Source organism: Sycon ciliatum, chromosome 8 (assembly GCF_964019385.1).
Source record: "Sycon ciliatum chromosome 8, ocSycCili1.1, whole genome shotgun sequence".
NCBI classification, from domain to species: domain Eukaryota; kingdom Metazoa; phylum Porifera; class Calcarea; order Leucosolenida; family Sycettidae; genus Sycon; species Sycon ciliatum.
Genome location: NC_088650.1, coordinates 15,653,593 through 15,675,849, shown reverse-complemented (window position 1 = coordinate 15,675,849; position 22,257 = coordinate 15,653,593). Strand labels below are relative to the sequence as shown.

General features: G+C 47.5%; 1 protein-coding gene across 1 annotated transcript in view; it reads left to right on the top strand.

Moving 5' to 3' along the window:
- Positions 1-22,195, top strand: part of LOC135823818 (uncharacterized) — a 26,603-nt gene extending 4,408 nt beyond the window's left edge. Inside the window, exons 8-32 of the mRNA XM_065336668.1 lie at positions 124-228; positions 654-697; positions 1,324-1,450; positions 1,817-2,068; positions 2,847-2,976; positions 3,296-3,396; positions 3,809-3,903; positions 4,479-4,607; positions 5,758-5,987; positions 6,339-6,547; positions 6,721-6,917; positions 7,367-7,502; positions 7,925-8,060; positions 8,833-8,865; positions 10,898-11,097; positions 13,642-13,840; positions 14,650-15,090; positions 15,821-15,931; positions 16,955-17,030; positions 17,374-17,512; positions 18,034-18,063; positions 18,416-18,520; positions 19,112-19,900; positions 20,317-20,949; positions 21,466-22,195. Of these exons, the coding sequence (XP_065192740.1) occupies positions 124-228; positions 654-697; positions 1,324-1,450; positions 1,817-2,068; positions 2,847-2,976; positions 3,296-3,396; positions 3,809-3,903; positions 4,479-4,607; positions 5,758-5,987; positions 6,339-6,547; positions 6,721-6,917; positions 7,367-7,502; positions 7,925-8,060; positions 8,833-8,865; positions 10,898-11,097; positions 13,642-13,840; positions 14,650-15,090; positions 15,821-15,931; positions 16,955-17,030; positions 17,374-17,512; positions 18,034-18,063; positions 18,416-18,520; positions 19,112-19,900; positions 20,317-20,949; positions 21,466-21,501 (4,683 nt within the window). The 3' untranslated portion in view covers positions 21,502-22,195. The remainder of the gene's footprint in view (positions 1-123; positions 229-653; positions 698-1,323; positions 1,451-1,816; positions 2,069-2,846; positions 2,977-3,295; positions 3,397-3,808; positions 3,904-4,478; positions 4,608-5,757; positions 5,988-6,338; positions 6,548-6,720; positions 6,918-7,366; positions 7,503-7,924; positions 8,061-8,832; positions 8,866-10,897; positions 11,098-13,641; positions 13,841-14,649; positions 15,091-15,820; positions 15,932-16,954; positions 17,031-17,373; positions 17,513-18,033; positions 18,064-18,415; positions 18,521-19,111; positions 19,901-20,316; positions 20,950-21,465) is intronic.
- Positions 22,196-22,257: the final 62 nt, after the last annotated feature.

The window sequence follows — 22,257 nt, the reverse complement described above, 5'->3', positions numbered from 1 at the left end:
CACACACGCACGCACACACCCACGCGCGCACGCACGCACACACACACACACACAAACAACATGGCTGGCCCTGTGCTCAACGTTTGTTGGCGGATACTTCGGTGGTTTTCTCATGTTCTACAGGCTAGTCTGCTGAAAAATGAAATCTGGCAAGGCATAACCAAGGCCGATGACTCTCGCAAACAGCAGGACGATGCAAAGGAGGCGGCAAACAGGAAGAGAAATGCGGTAGGTCAACATCATTGAATACATCTCACCCTCTTCACATCAAGAGCGTGCCTTAAAAAAAAAAGATTCTCAAACTCCAATTGAAGCCATCCACACATAACCTACTCCAAACATTCACTCAAGTATGGTCTCTTTGTTGCCAAGAATCTCCCAATACTGAAGCTCCACATTTTCCGGCACAGCCTATCCTCATCCGTATTGCTTTACCCTGAGTATGGGCCAATGCTTGGTGATTCAGTACTACGAGAGCCTTTTGCAGCAAAGGCACCATGCGAGTGGGTGTTATGGGTAGGTAGAAGGGTGTCTGATCTGTTTTATGTGTCAAGTACTCGTACACTCTTGAAGTTTCCCGCGACTTAAGTGCTAATAGTGCTCTAGCCATGGCTGTGTTCTCTGATGATGCCGTCTTGCTTTACAATGCACAGAGCACCGTCAGCCTGTTCAGCGGTCGATCGAAGCAGAAAGACAAGTACGTTGGCATGGTTGGATGATAGTATTGTGGCTTTTTGTTCTTACTCCCTGCCCCGTGCCATGTTTACACTCAACGAATTGGCGAGAGGACTGACCGCATTGGGAAGCTACTATGTTTTACAGAGGGAGACACCGGAAACACAATTGGACATAATGAACTGCACGAGACAAAGACTTTCCACACAACAGCAACACATGCACATCACCTACACGACATGAACCACTACAACAGTTACTGTAGCTGGTACGCCAATATTGGAATGTGACTCCAGCCTAGGCTCCTAGAGGGAACAGTTCTTGGCATTCACCAGCTCAGATCTGCTATGTCAGACATGTACCGAAGTACTCATATAACACAGTGCTCATCCTCCCATCATAGCTAAGAAATTCATTCCATTCAGTTAACCACATTCCGTATTTTCTCAAACATGTAGTTGACCCTGCAGCCAGTTTGCAATTCTTTCAATAACCGCATATATCGAAATTCTTGTCGATATCAGTGCAACGTAGGGGTATGAGGCTATCATCAGTCATGCGGAACAATAGGGTCGCCGAAGTGTGGCTTGCTGGACTCACAATTTTTCATCGTTTGTTTTGACGCTACCGTTTGGCATTGTTCTGTAGGTCTGATTCACATTCGCCGATCAAGGAAGAAGCAGAGCCGCTGTTACCAGATCCAAAGCTTGCCGTTCCGACCGTTGTTGTGGAGGCGGCGGACAAGGAAGGCGATAAGAAACCAGGGGAAAAGATGGTAAGGTTGAAGTAAAGCTTTTGGGGCCATAATAGAGTAACTTGTGGTTCATTGGTATTTTCTTCTTCCTATAAATCCTAGGCGCTCCATCCGAGTCTTTTCGGTAAAGCTCAGCATATGATTACTCCTTGGGAATAATTCCCCCGTTGGGAAGATCTCCCGAATAATGAAGGAAGCAATGCTAAAGTTCACTTGACATACCCGCTTGCTTATCATTTCATTAATGTACCTTCCACAGTCAGTTCCAAGACTGCGCTTTCTGAGTGTAACCTTTGATATCCAGAAATGGATTCCTTCGCTGTGATCCATCCCAGAACACTTGAACACTCTTTTTGTGTCACCCTCGCTCTCGCTGCTTTCCATCAGGTGAATGTCAAGGAAAGAGCAGCAATCTTCAGCGAAAAGGAGAAGCAGGCAGTGACGCCGTCCACCCTGCGCAGAGCTGTCCAGCCGTCACCAGCCGTTATACGCAAGGGCGCAGGTTCCAGTACTCCGCAGGGCAATCGCAAGGCAGGTCTCTCAGCCGACTACATGACGCCGTCCGGCCTCACGTCCTATCACTCGGATATGGACGACATCCGTGGCACGATAAAGGATCTTAGACTGCAGAGGGATACGGTATGTATAGGCGTGGAATGGAATGGAAACTAGGATGCTTAATTTGTTGTTACCATTGCTGCAATTCTAGTTCTGATATTTAAAGAAGGTGGTTGTTTCGAATATCAGAACTTACGCTTGAAGTTTAGGAATGCTTCTCGTGTGATTCAGACGACAGTTGTGAGTGACACAAGTGTCAGGAAGGAACTGCAGCCACCTTCGTCAGTTGATCAGGATTTGTGCAAATGCTTACAGGGTGCTCGTTGAAAGGGTTCAATTGTACTAAGTTATAATAGCACTTACTGCATGAGGAGCTACAACATTGTGCATAGAGGTGGATGTAGAGAATAAAACGGGACACATGGAAACAAGTCTTGAGCAACTGCACACCACTCTAACTAGATAATAGTATGATCACAAAGTGGGACAACTTGGTAACGAATTGACAGAGGACTGCACCGAGATACTCCATGACCCAACACCTGGTTCCAACACATCTCCGATGCGAGACCGAAATAGCCTTCAAACTTAGAAGTTTCATGGGTGGGGGGGGGGGGAGATTAATTTAATGTGGATGATAATATCTAACAAAATTAGGCTAAGACATCAATTATGCTCACAGGCAACGAATAACTTTGAACACCTCATGAGGTGAAAGTCCAATAACTACACCACGCTACCACCAGGCTGTTTGAGCTCTAACTTTCAAGTCCAGCAATTTCTTGAAAGTTAATTCCTGTGGTCTTTTTGGTCAAATATTTGACATGAGATTTCTGCTTCTTCTCATGTTGTGTTCCAGGACCTGCTTAACCATACACTGTATGACCTGAACATGTTCATGGATAAGCTACGTGCAGCCATCAATGCTCGACGAGCCAAGTCCCAACTGAAGAAGAAGGTCAAGAAAAAGAAGAAGAAAAGAGGGAGAAGTGAGTTTCTTTCATGCTCTGCTCAGCTCAGTTCAATTATGATATTGATAGAGGCTTGAAACTTGAGCCTTTGGTGCTGGGTTCATTAGTGACGATGGCATGGACTTGATTCTGATTGAACACACCCGAAATCGAAGAACTTTTGCTTTTGCAACTCATGCTGAAAGTGTCCGCTAAAGGGACATGTCCGAATGTGAGGAGTCCGAATAAGACCGTTTTTTGAGTGCATGCCATTTTTTCTAATGTATCCTTCTAAATTGTGGCTTTTAAAAGTAACATTACATTACATGACTGAATGAAATGTTCATATGGTTGGCAGATGACAGTTCTTCAGATGAGGAAGACAGCGATAAGCCATACATGCCCCACGAAGACTACATCGACTCGTATCAGAAACTGAAGTTGGCAATCAATCTCACGGTAAGCCCACTGCAACTTCAGAATTTGCTTTTCGCCGTATTGTTTTGACAGATTCTGCAGATCCTGGATTTGTCTTTTGCTAACATCAGGCACGTTCCATGCTTGATTATGGGCTCCTTTAAACTAGCTGGAACATGCAGGAGAAGGGTATGGGAATGATCTTGGCATATGCCAGGCTGTAGGAAGACGGCTATGGTGTGCGGACATCAATGTGCTTGGTGTGTGTCACAAGTGACACGTGCTCACATGTAACAGCTGCAGTGAGACTAGTTGGCCGATGAAGCTTCACCGGTGAAAGCAGTGAGGTAGATCCGGCTCCACAGTTCCGTATTCTTTTCGCATGTGTTCTGCTGCATGCCCACGTGCAACACATGCTCCTGCATGTTCCCTATTTCCTTCTCATTGCTCCCAGGCAAAGCTAGGCAAAGACATCCAAGAGACGACGCCGAAGGAAATGATCGAAGGCATCTTCAACCTGCTGGTGGAGGTTATCAAGATTCATGGAACGTACGTGACACATTACAGCAATGGCATTGGGCATGGTCAAGGGGCATGTCACAGGAATGATAATGGATGCATTAAAGTGATATCTTGCAACAAAGGCATTGTTCATGGACAATCGACACGTAATAGGAATGGCATTGGGCAAGGCGAATGCTGCGTTAAGTTAGCTATCCGGCTTGCAGAAGTGAGATTGACTCAACTTGTCATTGTGGGCAGATACGCCAACCCCACGCCTGTCTGACAGATACGTGCCATAGACCTCCTCCCCATGCACAGTTATGAAAACCTTCCTGATGAAGCAAAACCGCTTTTCTTCACAGCCCAGTGTTCGTTATACTAGGGCTGCAGAACCACAGAGTGGTTTTGCTCGTGTGGTTGGATTTCATGTGCATGCGAATCGTCTAACCCCAATCTGTAGGGTAACACGCTGCAATAAGCATCCAAGTGTGGACAAATTAGATGTGTGTGTTCAGCAAATCATTTTCACGAAGTCCTGTTTTGGTATGCTGTTCTTGCTTCACACACCGGTACATTTAATGTGTTTGTTTCACGCACTTCCTATCCATTTTCATTACCAGGACTGACTATGCTGCAACTGTCAAGGAGCCACTGCTCACTAAGAAAGCTACGGAGCTGCTCATCCACTCTCTCAAGTTTGAGCACGAGGCAATGTGGCATAGACTGGGAATCAACTGGAGCATAACATTGTGAGCGATGTGACCGATTCCACTTGCGTGTAACCCGTTACTGTTGCAGGTGTTGTTTGTTGCTCACTGCCATTACTGTTAGGCCACACTTTGTTTTTTCTATGTTTCTCGTCATCGCCCGCGTAGGTTTTGAGAAATTTCGGAAGAAAAAAAAAGTTCATACTACGTACATGTATGTACGCTGCACATGCTGCAGCAGCTAGATGCGTCAATCAATAATCGTAAACGTTTGCAACACAGCAGCAAAGGAGCGCTTCTCGTCCGTTCTCTGCGATGAAGGCTGTCATGATGAAGCTTTCAGTCGTTCACTGCCTGAGCCTCGTGGGTCCAAGGAATACCGTAAGTCGGACGAGTTCCGTTGCAATTGGCGTCTGTGGAACGATGTCGTAGGCAGAAAATATGAGCAGCATGGAGACAAGAGTTTGATAAATATAAGCGGACACAAGAACGTTGAAGTAACAAAACCAAACATTAATGACGAGTGGGAAACGTTTGTTGATGCGATAGCAGATAAATGTATGTTCTCTTCGCCATCTCGTAATCAAACTTTATGCTCTCATTGTTGCAGTTTGCCTGATATTCGTGGGCTGATGTGATAATGTAGTGCAATCATGTATGGGACTACATGTACATGATTGTACAATGTAGTACTGTATACATGGTATACGCAGTGTCTTGTATGAATCACGCATATACATGTACATTGAAAAATGTATACAGTTTTCAGTAGAAACTGTTCTTGTTTTTTCCTTGGCTTTTGTTTTTTTCCGCCCGCCCGCGTACCTTTTGTTAAAATTGGCCGACGAGAAACATAGAAAAAACAAAGCGTGGCCTTATGAGCAAATAAGCTGATATAGCACTGTGTGTTCACCTGCCCATTAAAACGCATGGTCATCAGTCACAGATATAGTAAGGCAAGCCCGCCGGAACCGGTCCGGTCGGTAAGGTTATTACAACTTCTCGGCCACCGACACGTGTTTCCTGCTATGGAGGGCATGACTGCGTACCCGCCATACCACACACAAACTGTATGAACGGCCATGATACTACCAGACCAATCAAAAACTGCTTCCGGCGGTCCCGTAAGGATATAGAATTTCTCCAGCATGCACACTCATACTGTCATAAACGGCTGTGTCTGTCCTTCCAGGGAGAAATGGCCCAAGAACCAGCTGATACCCGAGTACACACCACGATTTGCGGACGGCTGCACGCCGCCCGACCTTTGCAACAGCAACGTTGAGCAGTTGAAACAACAGCTGCCACCATCGCAGCCAGCTCCTGAACAAAACTCACAGCAGTCACGTATGGTGGCGCTCCGTGATGAGATGGACCAGAACTTCAGTGCAGCAAGCTTTTCAAGTTCACTACTCGGTGACGGTAAGTTGAGTTTGCTGCTCGGTGCTGGTAGCTAGGTTGGGTTTACCGCTCAGTGATAGAAGATGGAGCCTGACTTTTGCAAAAGAATAAATTAGCGAGAACGGTTATGCGACACCCACATACATGTCTCCTTTCACTTTACATATTTGAGGGATTGGGCAACCTTTGTGGCTACCGAATGTCACCTTTATTTATGCCGTGGAGGTTCTTAATACTTCGCTGATCTCTATCTAAGTGTCATGCGCTCGAAGCTCAGCACTATAGAGATCTGGCCCTACAACCCTGTTTCAAGTGCAGTAAATTGGCTGCCAGTGCTATACTATATTTATACTGTTGTTGCATGTTTCACAGTGGCGGAAAGCAACGTGGACATTCCACCGGCGGTCGCGAATGCTCTCACACGAAAGCGTCACCAGACTGTGCATGGGTATGGCCCGGACGTCACGTATGACGAGCAGCTGCGCCTGCGCCGGGAGATGGCCACCAAGAAGGAGAAACAGATCATGGCTGACAGAGCGGCAAAGGCAGAGCTGGCTGTCAAGAAAGCGGACGACGCAAAGGTATGTACGAAGGCACTGGAGTTTTGACTTGCAAAACTCTGGATAATGGTACTGATACTAGCTGCTATTACACCTTTAGCAGCACAGTTGTTCATGATACTGGTTTGCACCAGCCTTTTTCTGGGTGTGTTTTGACACTTGTATCCTTCCCCCATTGTGCGTTGGATGTGCAGAAAGCGAAGCTGGAGCGACGCGAGTCCGTTCACAGCGTAGCCAGTGGCAACAGCCATGGCTCTGTAGTGCTGAAGAAGCCAGCACAGGTGGTGACGGACAAGAACGGCGTGCAGTTCGCCATCCTGCCCAGCCCTCAGCTTCAGCAGGTCATGATCTTCAAAGACGGGGAAATGGTACCACTGGATCTGCTGGCCGGGTACGTTGCTCTGGTTCTTTCAATGCCCTGTTCTCCAACATGACCCTTCAGCGATGGTACGCATATACGCTGCCACGTTCAAACTTCAGAGACACGTTTCAATGTGAAGGCTTTGCGTGAATGGGCTCTAAACGACGTGAAATTGAGTATCACTGGGACCGTGGTGTTCATTGTATCAACTACTGTATGGAAGGAGATTTTCGGACGGAAATATTTTCGTACAGTGCTGCATGCTAAATGCACGTGTTCGCATGCGGTACGCATGCATAGTGTACAGGAACAAATTTTAGTACGGAATTAATTTTAGTACAAAAGAGGCCGTGTACGAAATCGTACGAAAATAGATTCCGTCCGAAAATTTCCTGCTGTACAGTAATTTCAGTCACAGAATAACCCTGTTTGTTTAATGTGTGAATGCTTGTCTGCACGCCTTCCCTTCACAATTCTAGCGATGACGAGGAGGAGGAAGATGATGAGGACAAGCAGCCGACCAAGTTCCCGGAGCGACTCTTCATGGAGGCCGTGTACGAATACGAAGCTCAGAACGGACAAGAGCTCTCCATTCAAACGGGGGAGAAGTTGAAGGTACGAGAATTGATTCTGCAGAAATCCAAGAAGACACCTTAATCCACTCCAGTATGTGTAAACATTATACTCAAACTAAAACTGGAAGGAAACTGTCACAAACAACGAGTTCTTTTAAAAGATGCTAGAAGAAGTAATGTTCCTTGACATGACCCTCCCCCTCCCCCTCCCCTCCCCTTCCCCCTCCGCTACTATCATTTAGATAGTGGCTTGTGTTGATTCTGCATCATGCCTCTAGGTCTAGTGTATGGACGGCGTATTTCCTGACGACACCACAGGTCACATGAAATGATTGGTGTGTGTTTGGACTGACAAGTTACATGTCTAGCGAGCGGCAGGTCATGTGACAGCATTCCGCTAAATCCACCGTGCCATTTGACTTCTGATCAGGGATGCCTTCGTTTTGTGTTTTGCTACTGTAGCTGATTGATGGCCGCGGCAACTGGTGGGAAGTGGAGAATATGCTCGGAGAAAAGGGCTTCGTTCCATCGACTTTCCTTGAGGAGATAACGCAGCCTACAAAACGTCCACCTCCACTACCATCCGTGCCACCACCCAGTGAGTTCACTTCTATGTGACATGCCTTTGAAAGTGTTGCACATGCTAAAAGCTACTTAAAAGTGGATACAGTATGTTTCTTGTCCCACTATTGTTCCGCAGGTAGTGTTTTGTAACGTCGTAAAGCAAATAGAAAATTCGAATGATGGTAGGAGCAGAGAGAGAACACAGATGAAATGAGTGACCCTAAATGAGAACAAAAGAAAAGAGGAACTAATGTCTATAATGATTTGACTACCTACGTAGCTACCATGTCCGAAATAAATGTACAGTCCTTTTATTTTTTCAAAGGTGGTCGTACCTGCACTGCTATATGAGACTGTTCTAGTATTGGAGACCGGTGTACTTTTATTGTTTCTGGAAAGATTGATTGCCTGGGTTGGGTGGCAACCAACTCGTGATAATGATGCTGTAAGGCTGTAAATACATCCAACCATGGTAAGAATCAGTGTACAGCGACACAAAGATGATAAACGGGTAAGAAAAAGCGAAGTAAGGTGGACTCTGGTCACCTGTATCCCAGTAATGCCCATCACATCATTCCAGCATGTACTTTTATCAGGGGCGTGTCCTTTTATATTTGTGATCCACACTTAACGTGTACTACAATTGGAGACATACTAGTATTGGAGACGGGTATGTCTAATGAAAAAAATACGGTACTCGTTGTACTATCTGACTTTTCAGTATTTAGTTGGATTGGTGGGGTTTGCTCCACGTAACCTGTGCCAATTTGTTCTTCCTCTTTGTCCAATTGTGTGCCTTTTTTCAGATCGTCCCCCATCGGTAATGTTCGGTGAAGATGGTAAGCGTGATTTAATTTGTATTCACCTAGCCCCCCCCCCCAGTGTTTCAGATTCCAGCTTCCATTGTTTTGGTGCTATTTTAGCACCTTTCCCTGCATGGGTCTTGGCACTTAGGCTGCTACTGTTCGCACCTGCTTCCATGCACTGTTGCACGCTGCACTGCTCACCTCTCGCGCATTGCGCATAACGTTAGCACATTCACATGTCACCTTTCAAGTCGCCTTTGCAGCCAGCTTCCCTTTAAAGCCATTGCGTTTCACCGATCTATTCATTCTCATCTTTCGAAGACTTGGTCTGCCTTGAGCAGGACACAACATGGTGCAGCGAGAGACACGAACCTCTGTCAAGGCCAAGGCCGAGGAAGTAGCAGCAACCAGTGATGGGTTGACAGAGCGGATGCAGCCAGGGCCCCAAGAAGAAGGAAGCCTGCTGCAGTCTATCGTCCAATCCCTCAGCCAGCAGCAGCAGATTCTGCTTAGGCTCACAATGGCGCAGTCAAGCTAGCCCGCCGCAGGCCCACCCAGCGGCCCGCCACCATCCACCTCAAGACAGCCAGAGGCAGGGCCGTGGGCCCGGAGAGCGGAAATACCTCACCTGCCCAGTCCGGATGCCATAGACCTAGCCGTTTTCCTCAAGTGGAAAGTCAAATGGTCCGACTACGTGTCGTTGACTGGGCTAGAAACGCAGGTGCAGTTACGCAGCAGGCAGTTCTCCATACAGCTCTGAACGACGGTTGGGTGCGGCGGTGGCAGGCAGGCGTAGTTCCCATAGCAGACGGCGATGATGAGCAGGTTGCCGTCCAGAAGCTGGACGCTTTCCTGAGAAAGCGAAGAAACCCGTTACTCGACCGCCAGGCCTTCCATGGCCGGAGCCAGAGACAAGGTGAGAGTATCAGCCAGTACTTTTCGGGTCTGAGAGACAAGGTGAGAGTATCAGCCAGTACTTTTCGGGTCTGTCTAGCTGCATGACGCATGCAGCTACCCAGATAGTCTGCAGTGCGGCAGATGCTGGTCACTGTGCGGCCATGAAGCCCAACTTCGGGAAACCTGGCTCCGCGACGGGCTCGTCTGTGACCTAAGGGATCGAGCGATGCAACGACGGGTGCTCGAGGAAGAGTATGCCAGTGAGTTATCACTCGATCAGGTCATGCATATTTGCTCTGCATATGAATCCTCTACCGATACATATCTGGCCTCAGTGAGCAGCTGCCCGGCCGGGCGTTGGTGGCGGCAACGAAGTCTACTTACAAGCGGCAGCAGGCGCAGGCAAAGACGCTGAAGTCGGATGTAACCACGTGCAGGTTCTGTGGGGAGACTCACCCCAAGGGCCAATGCAAGGTTCCCACACTCCCTGCAAATCTGCAGCGGTACGCTGCCCACAGCTGCAGTCCTCCCCAGCAGGTCTCATCCCGGCTTGGCAAACCTCTGCCCCTCTGCACGTAGGCGATAAGGTATGGATGCCAGTCTTCAAAACGCTGGGATATGGAAGGAACGGTCACAAGATGCATGAGTAGAGGACGAAGCTACACGGTGCAGACGGTAACAGGGTCCAGCTTATGGCGGGAGAGATGGTTCCTCCGGCCGCGTGCATAGGTTTGCTGGGCATTGTTCTCCTGCTTTTTCCTTGTTGCTTGCTGTGATTTTCGTATTTCAATTTCAGGATTCTTTTTTTTTGCGTTACTGCTCAAAAGTCGCACTCAAGCCGAGGGGGCATGTGGTGCTATTATAGCACCTTTCCCTGCATGGGTCTTGGCACTTAGGCTGCTACTGTTCGCACCTGCTTCCATGCACTGTTGCACGCTGCGCTGCTGGACCTCTCGCGCCTTGCGCATAGCGTTAGCACATTCACATGTCACCTTTCAAGCCGCCTTTGCAGCCAGCTTCCCTTAAAAGCCATTGCGTTTCAACGATCTATTCATTCTCGTCTTTGGAAAGGTTGGTCTGCCTTGAGCAGGACACAGCAATTGTGAAAGGAGATATGCTGAAACGGATATCCTGCTTCTTTCTTGATTGCTTTCAAATTGTGCTCCAGGCGTGTTCCTTGAGCCGCAAGAAGAGACCGTTACGCTCGAGGGAGGCATTGTTGTGCCAGCTCCGCCACCGTTTGCTGCACCAGACGTTCCCAAACCCGGCGGAAAGAAGTCCATGCTGCACAGCATCAACCCGCAGAAGGCGATGAAGAAAACCAAAACACAGCGCGACCTGCGCGACATGTTCAAGTCCAATCCGAAGGTGAGAATCTCTTTGTATTTAGAACGAGGTCTGGCACGTTGTCTAGGAAACGACCAGCGGCGGAAATCAAAGTATTACGAATACAATCTGTCATTTCAAAGAGTACATGAAAAGCAGAGTGTGCAGCTTTGGGCCATTTCTACTATGGGTGTCTTTCACGGCGGAATTCTGTGATTACATCATGTTTGGCGCAGATCTGAGGCGGGAAATGGCGTAGTGCGTACAACTGAGCTGCAGTTGCGCAGAAAGAGACCTGCTTGAATCCAGCTTATACGCACTACATCATCATTAAAATGATGCAATCATGGAATTCCGCCGTGTCAGCAACCCATCCGAGCTGCACACTCTGGTTTTCATGCACTCTTGGTCATATACATGTACATATACATGTGGTACACAAAGTGTCTGTAAATAGACAATATTAGTACAAGGATATTATACAGAACAACCGAGCAAGAAAGGCAAGGATATAATATCATGGAAGCGAATGTCCTTGCGACTGCGTTTGCTCCTGTAGGAGAAGATATGGCGATGTGATGGCTGCTTTATGGAGACTACTTCGAGTGGAACACAACGTAGTTAATCCGACATTTGGACTCAGACAAACGTCAGAGAGGTCCATTGTCAATACCCGCTTGCACTTCGGGCCAACGCTTTCATGACCTTGCAGCTTTGGAAGCCTCCGTTGCTAGTGCTGTACTCGCCTGGTAGGAAACCATAGGTTTGCATTCTAGCTTCAGCGCATGTACATGCATGCGCACATCTGCTTTGTCCTGGACCCCTTCAGCTTCTTTTCGCAAGCAGGCTGCGGATCTTGCGGCCCGTTCATGACCCTGCTGCATCGACGCGAGATAACCACCTTCGGCTCCGGGATTGTGTCGGAGCTGAATCTGTATGGTCCACAAGAAGCACCGTCTGCCTTCTGTTGTCCCCTATACACTTCTCCATGTATGCACACTGTATCGTCCTGGCAGCCAAAAGCTGTGTTACACGATACAATCGCCACAGCAATCAGCGCTATTACGTGTAGCGTTACGCAGGAGGCGCGATAGAACTCCATACTGTTCATCCTACCTGTTCTCAGCGGCAACGGCGGCTTGAGAGAAAATTGGAAAATGACTTACAACTGTGCAACTGCATTATTGATGCAGTGTTCGTTGTCTGTCCTCTTCTTGTACAGAACTAGCTACTTCTACTACAGTTCTAGCCACGTAACCTAGGGTAGGAGCATAGGATTGGTTCTGTTCTTTGGCAGGGCTAGACACAGGGCTGGCAATCGTACAAGTGGTGGGCTCTGAGTAGATCTACACTGGGGCACCAGCCGTCTTAGATGCTGATAGCAGCGCAACACGTACTGGTCCAAACCACTCCCCTGTCGTCATGCTTTGTGAGTATGGAATTCTTCACTTCTCTCATCACGATGCCGATGGGGCTGGTTCTCTAGCTCATCATGAGTCATGGTCACTGCGCTAAAGCCTCGCTTCTGTTCGTCATCACCACTGGAGAATGGCGCTCCACAGGGCCTAGGGGCGATCTGATAACAGGGAGAGATCTGAGAACTCACTTGTTGCGTTATTTGTGGGCTCCAGGGAGCTGAGTACGTACTTTAACACACAATTACGTTAATTTTGTATTTGTATTTATGGATTCTACACTTAGCCTACATTGTATTCTACTTTTAGTAGTCCTCACTGGTGCTGAGTTACCAGAAGAAAATACTCTCAATTCTCTCTGCACACCAAACCCCAAAGCTACCCAAGATAAGGGTACACATTACACAAGCATGATGCAAGTGAGATAATGCATGTAACACCGTTCTAAAAATAGTTAGTGCATGGCAGGGAGGGCCTTATGGCTTCAAGGTTAGTGCTCGACAAGTTAGCCTGAGGGCTAACCTGTCGAGCACTAACAAGCCATACGGCCCTCCCTGCCATGCACTAGCCTATAATTATCAGTCTCTTATGCGGGTAGTCTGGGGCTGGACACTGGCCGTAACTTGGAGTGCCTGTAACTCTGAATCACAGACCTTTGATGGGAAAGTGCGATAGATCTGGGATATGACGTCACTATTTCAACAGATAATGGAAAAGAGCAATGAGACTCGGGTGGAGACCCAAGGATTGATTTATGAGATAATCTTCTTCTTGGAAAAAGCGTAGTCGATATTTCCACTAAAACTCACTCACAGGCTGCCCGGAACTTGGAGGTCCGGACGAGAGAGATGTGAGTGTAGTTTGAACACAGGAAGATCCCTCAAACTGAATCCTTTACTGTCTAAATGTAAATCTTGACAAAGCGCTGTCCACGTTGTCTCATTACAACGAAACGTGTCAATGGTACCTGGAGATCGAGTATTGTGTAAATATGTAAATATCTATATTGTGAAAATTGCACAAAACATACCATACCATACTAGTACTTGCTAGTTGAAGGTGTTGAAAGGAAACCACATGATGTTTTCAAAGTTTAGCTGATTCTGTGTCCCAGCTGCTTTCAACAGAAGCCATTTGTACCGATTGATTTGCTTTTGCTTCATTCCAACAGCTCATGGACAGCGACTCGCCGTTCATTCTAGTTCCGGTATCAAGTCTCCAGCAGCCGGGTGCAAGCGTGGGAGCTGGTCCCTCTGTCCAGCTGGAGATGGGTCCTGATGGCAAGCTGGTCGTACAGCAGACAATCCCCATGGCTCCTGCACCAGGGGTTCCGGGAGCACCGCCACCACCACCTGCGCCACCGGGATCAGGTACAATATTGCCCTATTACTTACCGTATTTCCCCGATTGTAAGGCACACTCGATTGTAGGTTGCACCCTCACTCTCAGGTTTGAACCACATTGCTTCAATACATTATTATTATTATTATTATTTATTAAATTTTTAATAGGGCATTCCCACAGGCCTAGGGCCTTCTTACAGGGTACCCTAAACATACATATAAGTAGGATGTCAGTCTCGATTGTAAGTCGCATCCCCTAGGCTTCTTTGTCCTTGACGTTTAGTGTAAAAAGGTGCGACTTATATTCGGGGAAATACGGTACTCCAACACTCTACTTTCAGTGAAGCCTCTGACAAGCACCAAGGGAGGCCTGGAGTTCATTCAACCTAGCCGGGGTTTTCTTGTCCGGACTTTCACTCACCCTGAATGCAAATGATTGGTCCTAAAGAGTTACTGATACTGGGTCTGCTAAAGCAAAGGGTATTGGATGCAGTATTTCGGCAGCTTAGCTAGGGCAGTTTCGAGTGTTCACACATTGTTCTGCTAAATGATTCATGTCAATAACATCTTGTCATACATTCATATAGACTTGCCTACTTAGACCTGTTCCCAAAGTGACCTCTGCAAGAAAATGGATCTCTGTCAAGGACGATCACCAAGTCTTGGGTAGTTTGCACTGCCAGATTCTGCTAACAAACCCGTGCAGCAGTATTCATATGAATCAATCAATGATTTGCTTCCATAAAGGTGGTCCTGTTTCCAGTATAGATACCTCGTTACTTTGTGCTGATAAAGCATACCTGCTATTCGTGTGTTTCCAATTCTGCACGTGACAGGTGCACCGCCGCCACCTCCCCTACCAGGACAATCGGCTGGGCCTCCACCACCACCGCCACCACCGCTACCCCCGGGCGTGGCTGGCCCGCCAGCTCCTCCGCTGCCGCCCGGTATGGGTGGCCCGCCACCACCTCCTCCACCGCCGCCTCCCGGAGCTGGTCCCCCTCCACCGCCACTCCCGCCTGGATTTGGTCCTCCAGCACCCCCTCCTCCGCCAGGAATGGGTGGCCCACCTCCTCCACCACCTCCACCCATGCTCTCAGCGGCTAAGTCTAAGAGCGGCGGCGGTTTGCTCGATGCAATTAAAGCAATGAACTTGAAGAAGGCTGGCGAAGGAGAGGATGATAAGCGCAAGGGAGAAGAAGAAGGCGGTATGGCGGGGGTGCTCAGTCAGCTCAAGCAAGGGCGGAAGCTGCGCAGCGTTGCCGACTTACCGAAAAGTAAGATATCACAATTGGAGAGTATCGTTCTATTTCTGTCTTTTTGGGGTTCGAACCGTTGTCACACACGTAAAATAAATATTAGTATGTAGTTATCTGGACTCGAGTACCTGTACAAAGATAAATTTAGATTGATCAATTGCATCGCACCAATACACCGAATATCATTTTTCAGGGACTTGTACATTTGCAGGAAGCTCTTATGCATTTGCACTATAACGTACACTTTCCATGCTGTGGCTCCAGTACATGCCTGGTCGAAGTGGTGCTTAGCGAACCTGAAAATAGTACCTAGTCAATGCTTAGTTTCCTGCCTTGCATCGCATGTCACTCGCTGTCATGTTCGGCATCTTCAGGGATACCTGAACGTGTCCTATAGTTGATGTGGACAGCTTGGCTGGCATAGGAAGCCCCATCATTGTGACAATTCAGCTATATTTTCTTACAGGTGTTGTGCGCTTGTGCATTGTGTATACTCGACAGTGGCCACTCATTGTACATTTAAATCCTCTCGTAAAGCCAAAGGGAAAATTTTATCAGGGTAATGCGTTTTATTAGATAGTAGCTTGAAATCAGAAGGCCTTTTTCCTCAGATAACTATACTTGTGCTGCCATATTTTTAGGGCATGTGATTAGGTTGCAGGACAAAGATGAGGTGCGAGAAGCATGAGTTCAATTTGGACAGCTGCCGTTCTATACTGAGAAGTTGTTCACGGTTGTCTGCTTTCAGATCCGAAAGCTGGATTTGAGAACGAGTTGGCCAAGCAAGTGCAGAACGCACACCTGCGACGCCGAACTCGCACTGATTCCGTGGATGCTGTTGCGCCTGGTGGCACAGCTGGTAGGTGATAGTGAACATGCTTTCTGTCTTGCCACCTGTGGCCTTTTGTATGTTTTATTAACCCAAATGCTGTCTGCTTGGATCAACTTACGGAAACGGTAAATACTGTGTGGGTTAACAAGAGGTTGATCAAAAATCTGAGCTTTATGTTGTATTAGGGATCGTCGCAAAAGTTTTCTGTCGTCCCTGAAACGAACATCGTTCATTTCGTACTTGGACCCCCTCCCCTCCCTCTGAATTGAACACAGCTTGCTATGTTGAACGACGAAAATCGCATATGTACAGTGTCGGTCGACTTGCGATTTTGGCTCGCACCCCTCCCCCCCCCCCCAAATGAATCATGTTCGTTTCAGGGACACAAAAAACTTTTGCGAAACCCCTTAGTAAAGATGCAGTTATGCAGGGTCTATAGTTGTGTAAGACTGGAGTAAGCCGATGCCATTACAAGTCATAGATGTGAAAAACATACCGGTGAAGCCACTGGTAATTTGAATATAACATGAGTACCGGTACTTCTGAAAATCCAATGGTTTTGTTGGTGATTGTTCGGATAATGTCTTCCGACAACCAACTAGCTATACAGCACATGGCAATATTTTAAGGTGAGTAAAGACTAGATTTAATACCGTATGTATTTAATACCTTTAAAGCCATGGCCTTATATTATTTTGAAACACGCTTTCCTAGATATTATAGACGCAAAATGACTCGCCCACTACGCCATGCCATAAAAGTCAAAGTCCACACATAAATTTCAATCAAAATCTACTTGGTCACCCTTCCAGCTGTAAGTTTTTTATTCCTTCATTTTTGCAAAATATACTTCAAATGTCATTTCATTAAAATTTTATGAGGCCCATGGCTTTATAACTGAGACTGGCTTAATAATCGAATATAACGCCATGGCTTTAAAGGTGTGGACAGACGGTATGTGAAGAAAAGCAATTATATGCGCTCTCGCCGTTAAGGACTTTATGATGATTATGCCCCAAATTTTCCTGGTTGTACCTGTGATTGCCACAGCTGTCACCACCCTGAAGAAGTCGTCCACCGCAGACGAAGTAAAATCATGGCTGGACTCGAAGAAATTTGGGAAAAGGTGAGGAGAAACTACTGGAGAGATTCTATGTCGACGAATAGCATTTTACAGACCAACAAGGGCAATCCAGGTGTGTTTGCTGCTACTCAAAGTTTCATGCTTTCATGAATAGCATTTTACAAATATCATCATAAATCATTTTTTGCATAATATTTGAAAATATCATATCTGCAAGCTCTCTGTGCACACTATTATCTTGCAAATCTGCTTCTCAAACTGCTACAGAATTCCTCTGCAATTCAAAGACCAGTTTCCCATCATTTTCTTTGTGGACCATTGCACTGAATGCAAGTCGTTATCCGCATCCATGACAACATTTCTGTGTGTGCATATTTCCTTGTAGTGTTCTGGATGCGTTGTCCAAGTTCAACGGAGATCAGTTGTTGAATCTCACGAGAGAGCAGTTGAAAGAAGAAATTGGATTCCCGGACATGCGACGACTCTGGGCACTGCTTGAAGATGTCCGAGAAGCCGATGGCCTGGTTAGTGCACTGAGCTCTTGGCGTCTACTGTGGTTCGCGATTCAAGGTGTTGATAGCCACACAAGTATCAGGCACAAGTACCAGGTTCACTCCTCACCTCTCACCCCCTCCCCCCCCCCCCCTCCACACCACACACCTTCCTGGCAGTGAGTGCACTTTTGGCAGCGTCACTGAATATAGCATATTTTTCCAAAAGAACTAGTGACAGTCACGCGGCAAAGAATGCATTCAGCGTGCTGAGCGAGCTTGGATGCCGCGAAGGCACTGTTCAGTACGGAGTACAACACTGGAGCCGTGCCAATTTGTTACCACTCTCAGTCGGTGTTCCAGTTCACATGAACAACATGATTGTACCTGTACTACAAAGTGGAGGTGTCGTTGACTTGCGAAAGTGCCCAAGCATTCACTATGTTGTCTGGTGAGTGGTTCAAATTGACATGAAACTCAACAAAACAAAATTTCCCGCCATTGTTCACTTGTGTACCTGTACTAATGTCTTGTGTGCTGTACGTCACCTGCAGAATAAACCGGCCGAGGAGTTAACAGTCAAGGTAAGGTTGTGTGCAACTGGCTACTTGATGTATCCACAGTGGTAGGAGATCATTCAAAACAATGTGTCTGGAGATGGTGTACACCATGGCTGCACATGTTGAGTTCAAAATGTCTACCTTGCCGAATTCAAAATTGCCGGCCTGTTCTATCATGCAACGGATCATAGTGCTGTGGCAGATACCGTGTGGCATGGTTGCAAATAAGATGAGTTCAGACAATGGCACCTGGGACATGAAAGTTATACACACTCTATCTCTATGCTGCGCTCTCCGTAAAAGCCTTTGATTAGTCGAAAAAATACAAGCATTAATTTTGTTTACTGGCTTCTGTCTCCACTGTCCACCGATGCAGGATCTGCTTGCCGACCGCAAGGCTGAGACAGACGTGCTGACAGACGCTGCGGAAGCTTTCAAGCTGGCTGGTGCCAAGAAATCAGCTTCTCGTGAAGCAGCAAAGGTAAAAGCCTCTTTTCTAAGGGTCTTTGAATTCAGATATTCATTTGATTTGCCACCTTATTGCCACACATTCCCACCAGGAACTGGGGCCCAGGGAAATCCTGGTTTGAGGAGAGGCCTTTGGATACTAGCGTAGCCCACAGATAGGCCTGTACACGAATATGACCAGGCATATGTTCACGGTATGTACATTGGCGGTGCGCTCATCAGCTGCTGAGTTCGAAGTAGATAATTTACTCCTCAGTAGGGTGGAACTGAGGTGCATTGCATTTGCCCATTTGTTCGAAAATGGACGAGTGCATGAATGGTGCTGTGCAAAGGTCTGGTTTGCAGCTTCCAGTGAGTACACAGTAAGGAATGGACTCTGACGGAAAACGTTCAGTAATGGTGCTGTCATGATTGTGTTTTTCATGGTGTACCTGGGTGCTGCTTCCAATAAATAGTATACAGCGTGTACTGTATTTCACTCCCTCTCTCTCTCTCTCTATCTCTCTCTCTCTCTCTTCTTTCTTCAATCTTTCTGTTTATCTGTCTCTCTATATTCTCTTTCTTACTTACTTTCTCTCTCCCTCTCGCTGTTTTCTGCTAACAGGCAACCTCCGACACTGAATCTGACAAGGAAGGAAAACCAGTCCCGATGTGGATGCGTGCCCTGAAAAAGGCCAAGGATGCCAACAAAGCTGCCGCAGAAGCGAAGGAACGGGAAAAGGAGGCGGCCAAAACAGATCCACAGATGGCACGGATGCAGCTTCGCAAAACAAGTGGGGGTACAAAACCTGGTACAGACTCCAGCGATCCTGAGCCAGAGCCGGAGAAACTCAATTTCAGGAGTTTGCTGAAGCCGCGCGGTGGCGATCTTCCAAGTGAAGACACTCCACCTGCCTCCCCAGCACCTCCTTCACGTCCTGCTCTCCGTACAGCTGCCGGTCCTCCTGCACCTCCTGCCCCGTCCGCACCGGCCGCACCAGGAGGTCTGCTACGTCGCAGTCAGGTCATTGAGGAAGTTGAGGAGCCTTCGTCCAAGGGGACATCACGTCGCTCCTCCCTGAAGCGCACCAGTGTCATCAGCATCGGTGGAGACAAGCCCGAGGAACCGCACATTCCCGAACCGGACTACGCAGACAGATCCAAGCAACTCAAGGACGATCTGGACAAGGAGGCAGGAACGCTGTCCAGGAAGGGATCGACTCGCAGCTCCAAGCGTCAGTCAATGGCGGAGGAGTCCGGCAAGGAAGAGGAAGGTGGCGAGCAACAAGAGGCTGCGGTGGAGAAGGTGGAGGCGGTGGTCACACTGCCCAGGCATGCCAGTGTGGCGGCCTTGCAGAGAGAAACACAGGCCAGTATGCGCCCGCAGAGTCCAATGGAAGAAGTCCAGCAACAGGTAATATGCATACACGGCCGATGTGCTCGCACTGTATGTTCCTTCGTGTGTTTGCTGTACAATGACAGGCACTGCACTAAGGCTGAACAAACATTATGTTAAATCATGAGAATAGGGTGCCATCTTACAACATGAGAGAGCTTGGACAGAGTTCCAGACGGTTTTGTTCTAGAATTTACTCTTTTCTACCGAGATACCTGTTATGACTGGTACCGGTCAAATCCTGATAATTTGAACCTCAAAATGCCAGGAAAAAACTTCTAATTATCCGGACATTCTAATTATCCAAACATGAACCCACAACTCAATATGTACGCGGTCCTGGAAAAACTTCTAATTAAGCGGTATGTTCGAATTAAGCCATATTCGAATTATCAGGATTCCACCTGTACCATTCAATTGATCTCTTTCTACAGGTCTTGATGCAGCAACAGCAGCAGATCAGGGAGCAGGCAGAGCTTATCCGACAGCAGAGAGAGGCACTGGAGCAGGATAAGATTCGCCGAGCCAAGAAAGAGCAGAGGCGGCAGCAGCGCGAACAGGAAAAAGAGGCGCAGCGTCAGCAGAAACTTCAAGAGCAGCAGCAGAAGCAGCTGCAGTTGCAGCAGCAGAAGCAACAGGAGGCGCTGTTACTCCAGCAACAACAACAGCAGCAACAACAACAGCAGCAACAACAACAGCAGCAACAACAACAGCAGCAACAACAACAGCAGCAACAACAACAGCAGCAACAACAACAGCAGCAAGCACTTCTTCAGCAGCAGACCATGCTCCAGCAGGCCGCCCTCCCGGCTGGCTTTGGAAACGACGCATTTGCGGCCCAGCTTGCCGGTGTCGACCCTGCAAATCTGAATGCACTTGCGTACGGCTACGACGCCAATGCACTGGCAGCACAGGGAGCTCTGGGCAACTATGGCATTCCCGGTCTGGGCAATCTAGCCGGTGCTGGCGGTCTGCCCGGTGTGGGCCTGTCTGCAACAGCTGGACTGGGCTCTTATCCCGGTGTGGGTGTACCCGCAGGCATGCAGTTTGCCGATTCTTTGACAGGGGTGAGTCTTACGGTGTGCATGTGCTCCTGTAGCAGGTTCTGGTGTAGCAGGTTCTGGTGCAGCAGGTTCTGGTGTAGCAGGTTCTGGTGTAGCAGGTTCTGGTGTAGCAGGTTCTGGTGTAGCAGGTTCTGGTGTAGCAGGTTCTGGTGTAGCAGGTTCTGGTGTAGCAGGTTCTGGTGTAGAAAATGCTTCCGTGTTGGCCATGTGTATTCCTGCATGTACATACTGCATTCAGGTTCCAAGTTCTCACGCCCATTAACAGACAAAACCTGTGTGTGTCATGTGTGTGTGTGTGTGTGTGTGCGTGTGTGTGCGTGTGTGTGCGTGCGTGTGTGTATGCGTGTGTGTGTGGGGGGGGGGTTGATGTGAGCGCATGCACGTGTGTGTACATGTATGTGTCTATGTGTGTATTGAGACTAGAAGGGAATCTTTGTCTCCAGGGTATGCACATGTGATAACTGCAGTCACCGGGCTGTTGTCAGTGTCTATGTGTCTCTGATCCTGTGTGGTGTTTAGGTGGCCTACGACCCAACTCTTCTGCCGGTGATTTGATCGCTAGCTACCCAAGCATTGCAGTTCGCTGGAACCCTGTCAACCACACCTCTATTTTGAACAGTTTAAATGTGTTATTTGGACCACTGGATGTGCATTCAACTTGACTTGATTATGTTGTGAAGTATTTTTGTACTAGTGCATGGACTCAACATAGATTTTGTCAACAATTTTTGAGTCTAAGGCAGAGCAACAAGATAATTTGGCGACTGCCGTGTAAATTTACGAGAAATCAATGGATTTAGGTGAGTCCTAACTCCGCTCCTTTCTGCACCAGTGGCAGTGCTATGCTTCTCCCTTGCACTCCTTTCCTGAATGTACAAAAAATGTAAGCTTAACGACACACCATCTAAGCTCTACAATATTTTTATAATATTCCCCATAATTTACAGACGTCGCTGTACAGATTTCGCTACAACACACTCATCAAATTCTATTTTATGCATTTTTAAAACGTTCTACTATGGCTTCTGAATGGCTGCTTAAACGTCGCATCCACACTTTTTTTTAATATCTACGTGGCCAACTGCTCAGAACAGCCAACAATACCACCCTTGCAGCATGAGTGTGTGGATTTCGCACAACCCTTTTAAATTTTAATAATATTATTGTATTGTGTGGGATTCACCGTGAGATGCATAGGAGAATGTGTTTCTTTTCTTTGCCTGCTACTTGAAGTACCTCTGTTTCTGGTGCTGGTCATACTTGGACATTTCTTCAAGGGCCTCATTTTTGTGTATCTCCGTTGTATCTCAC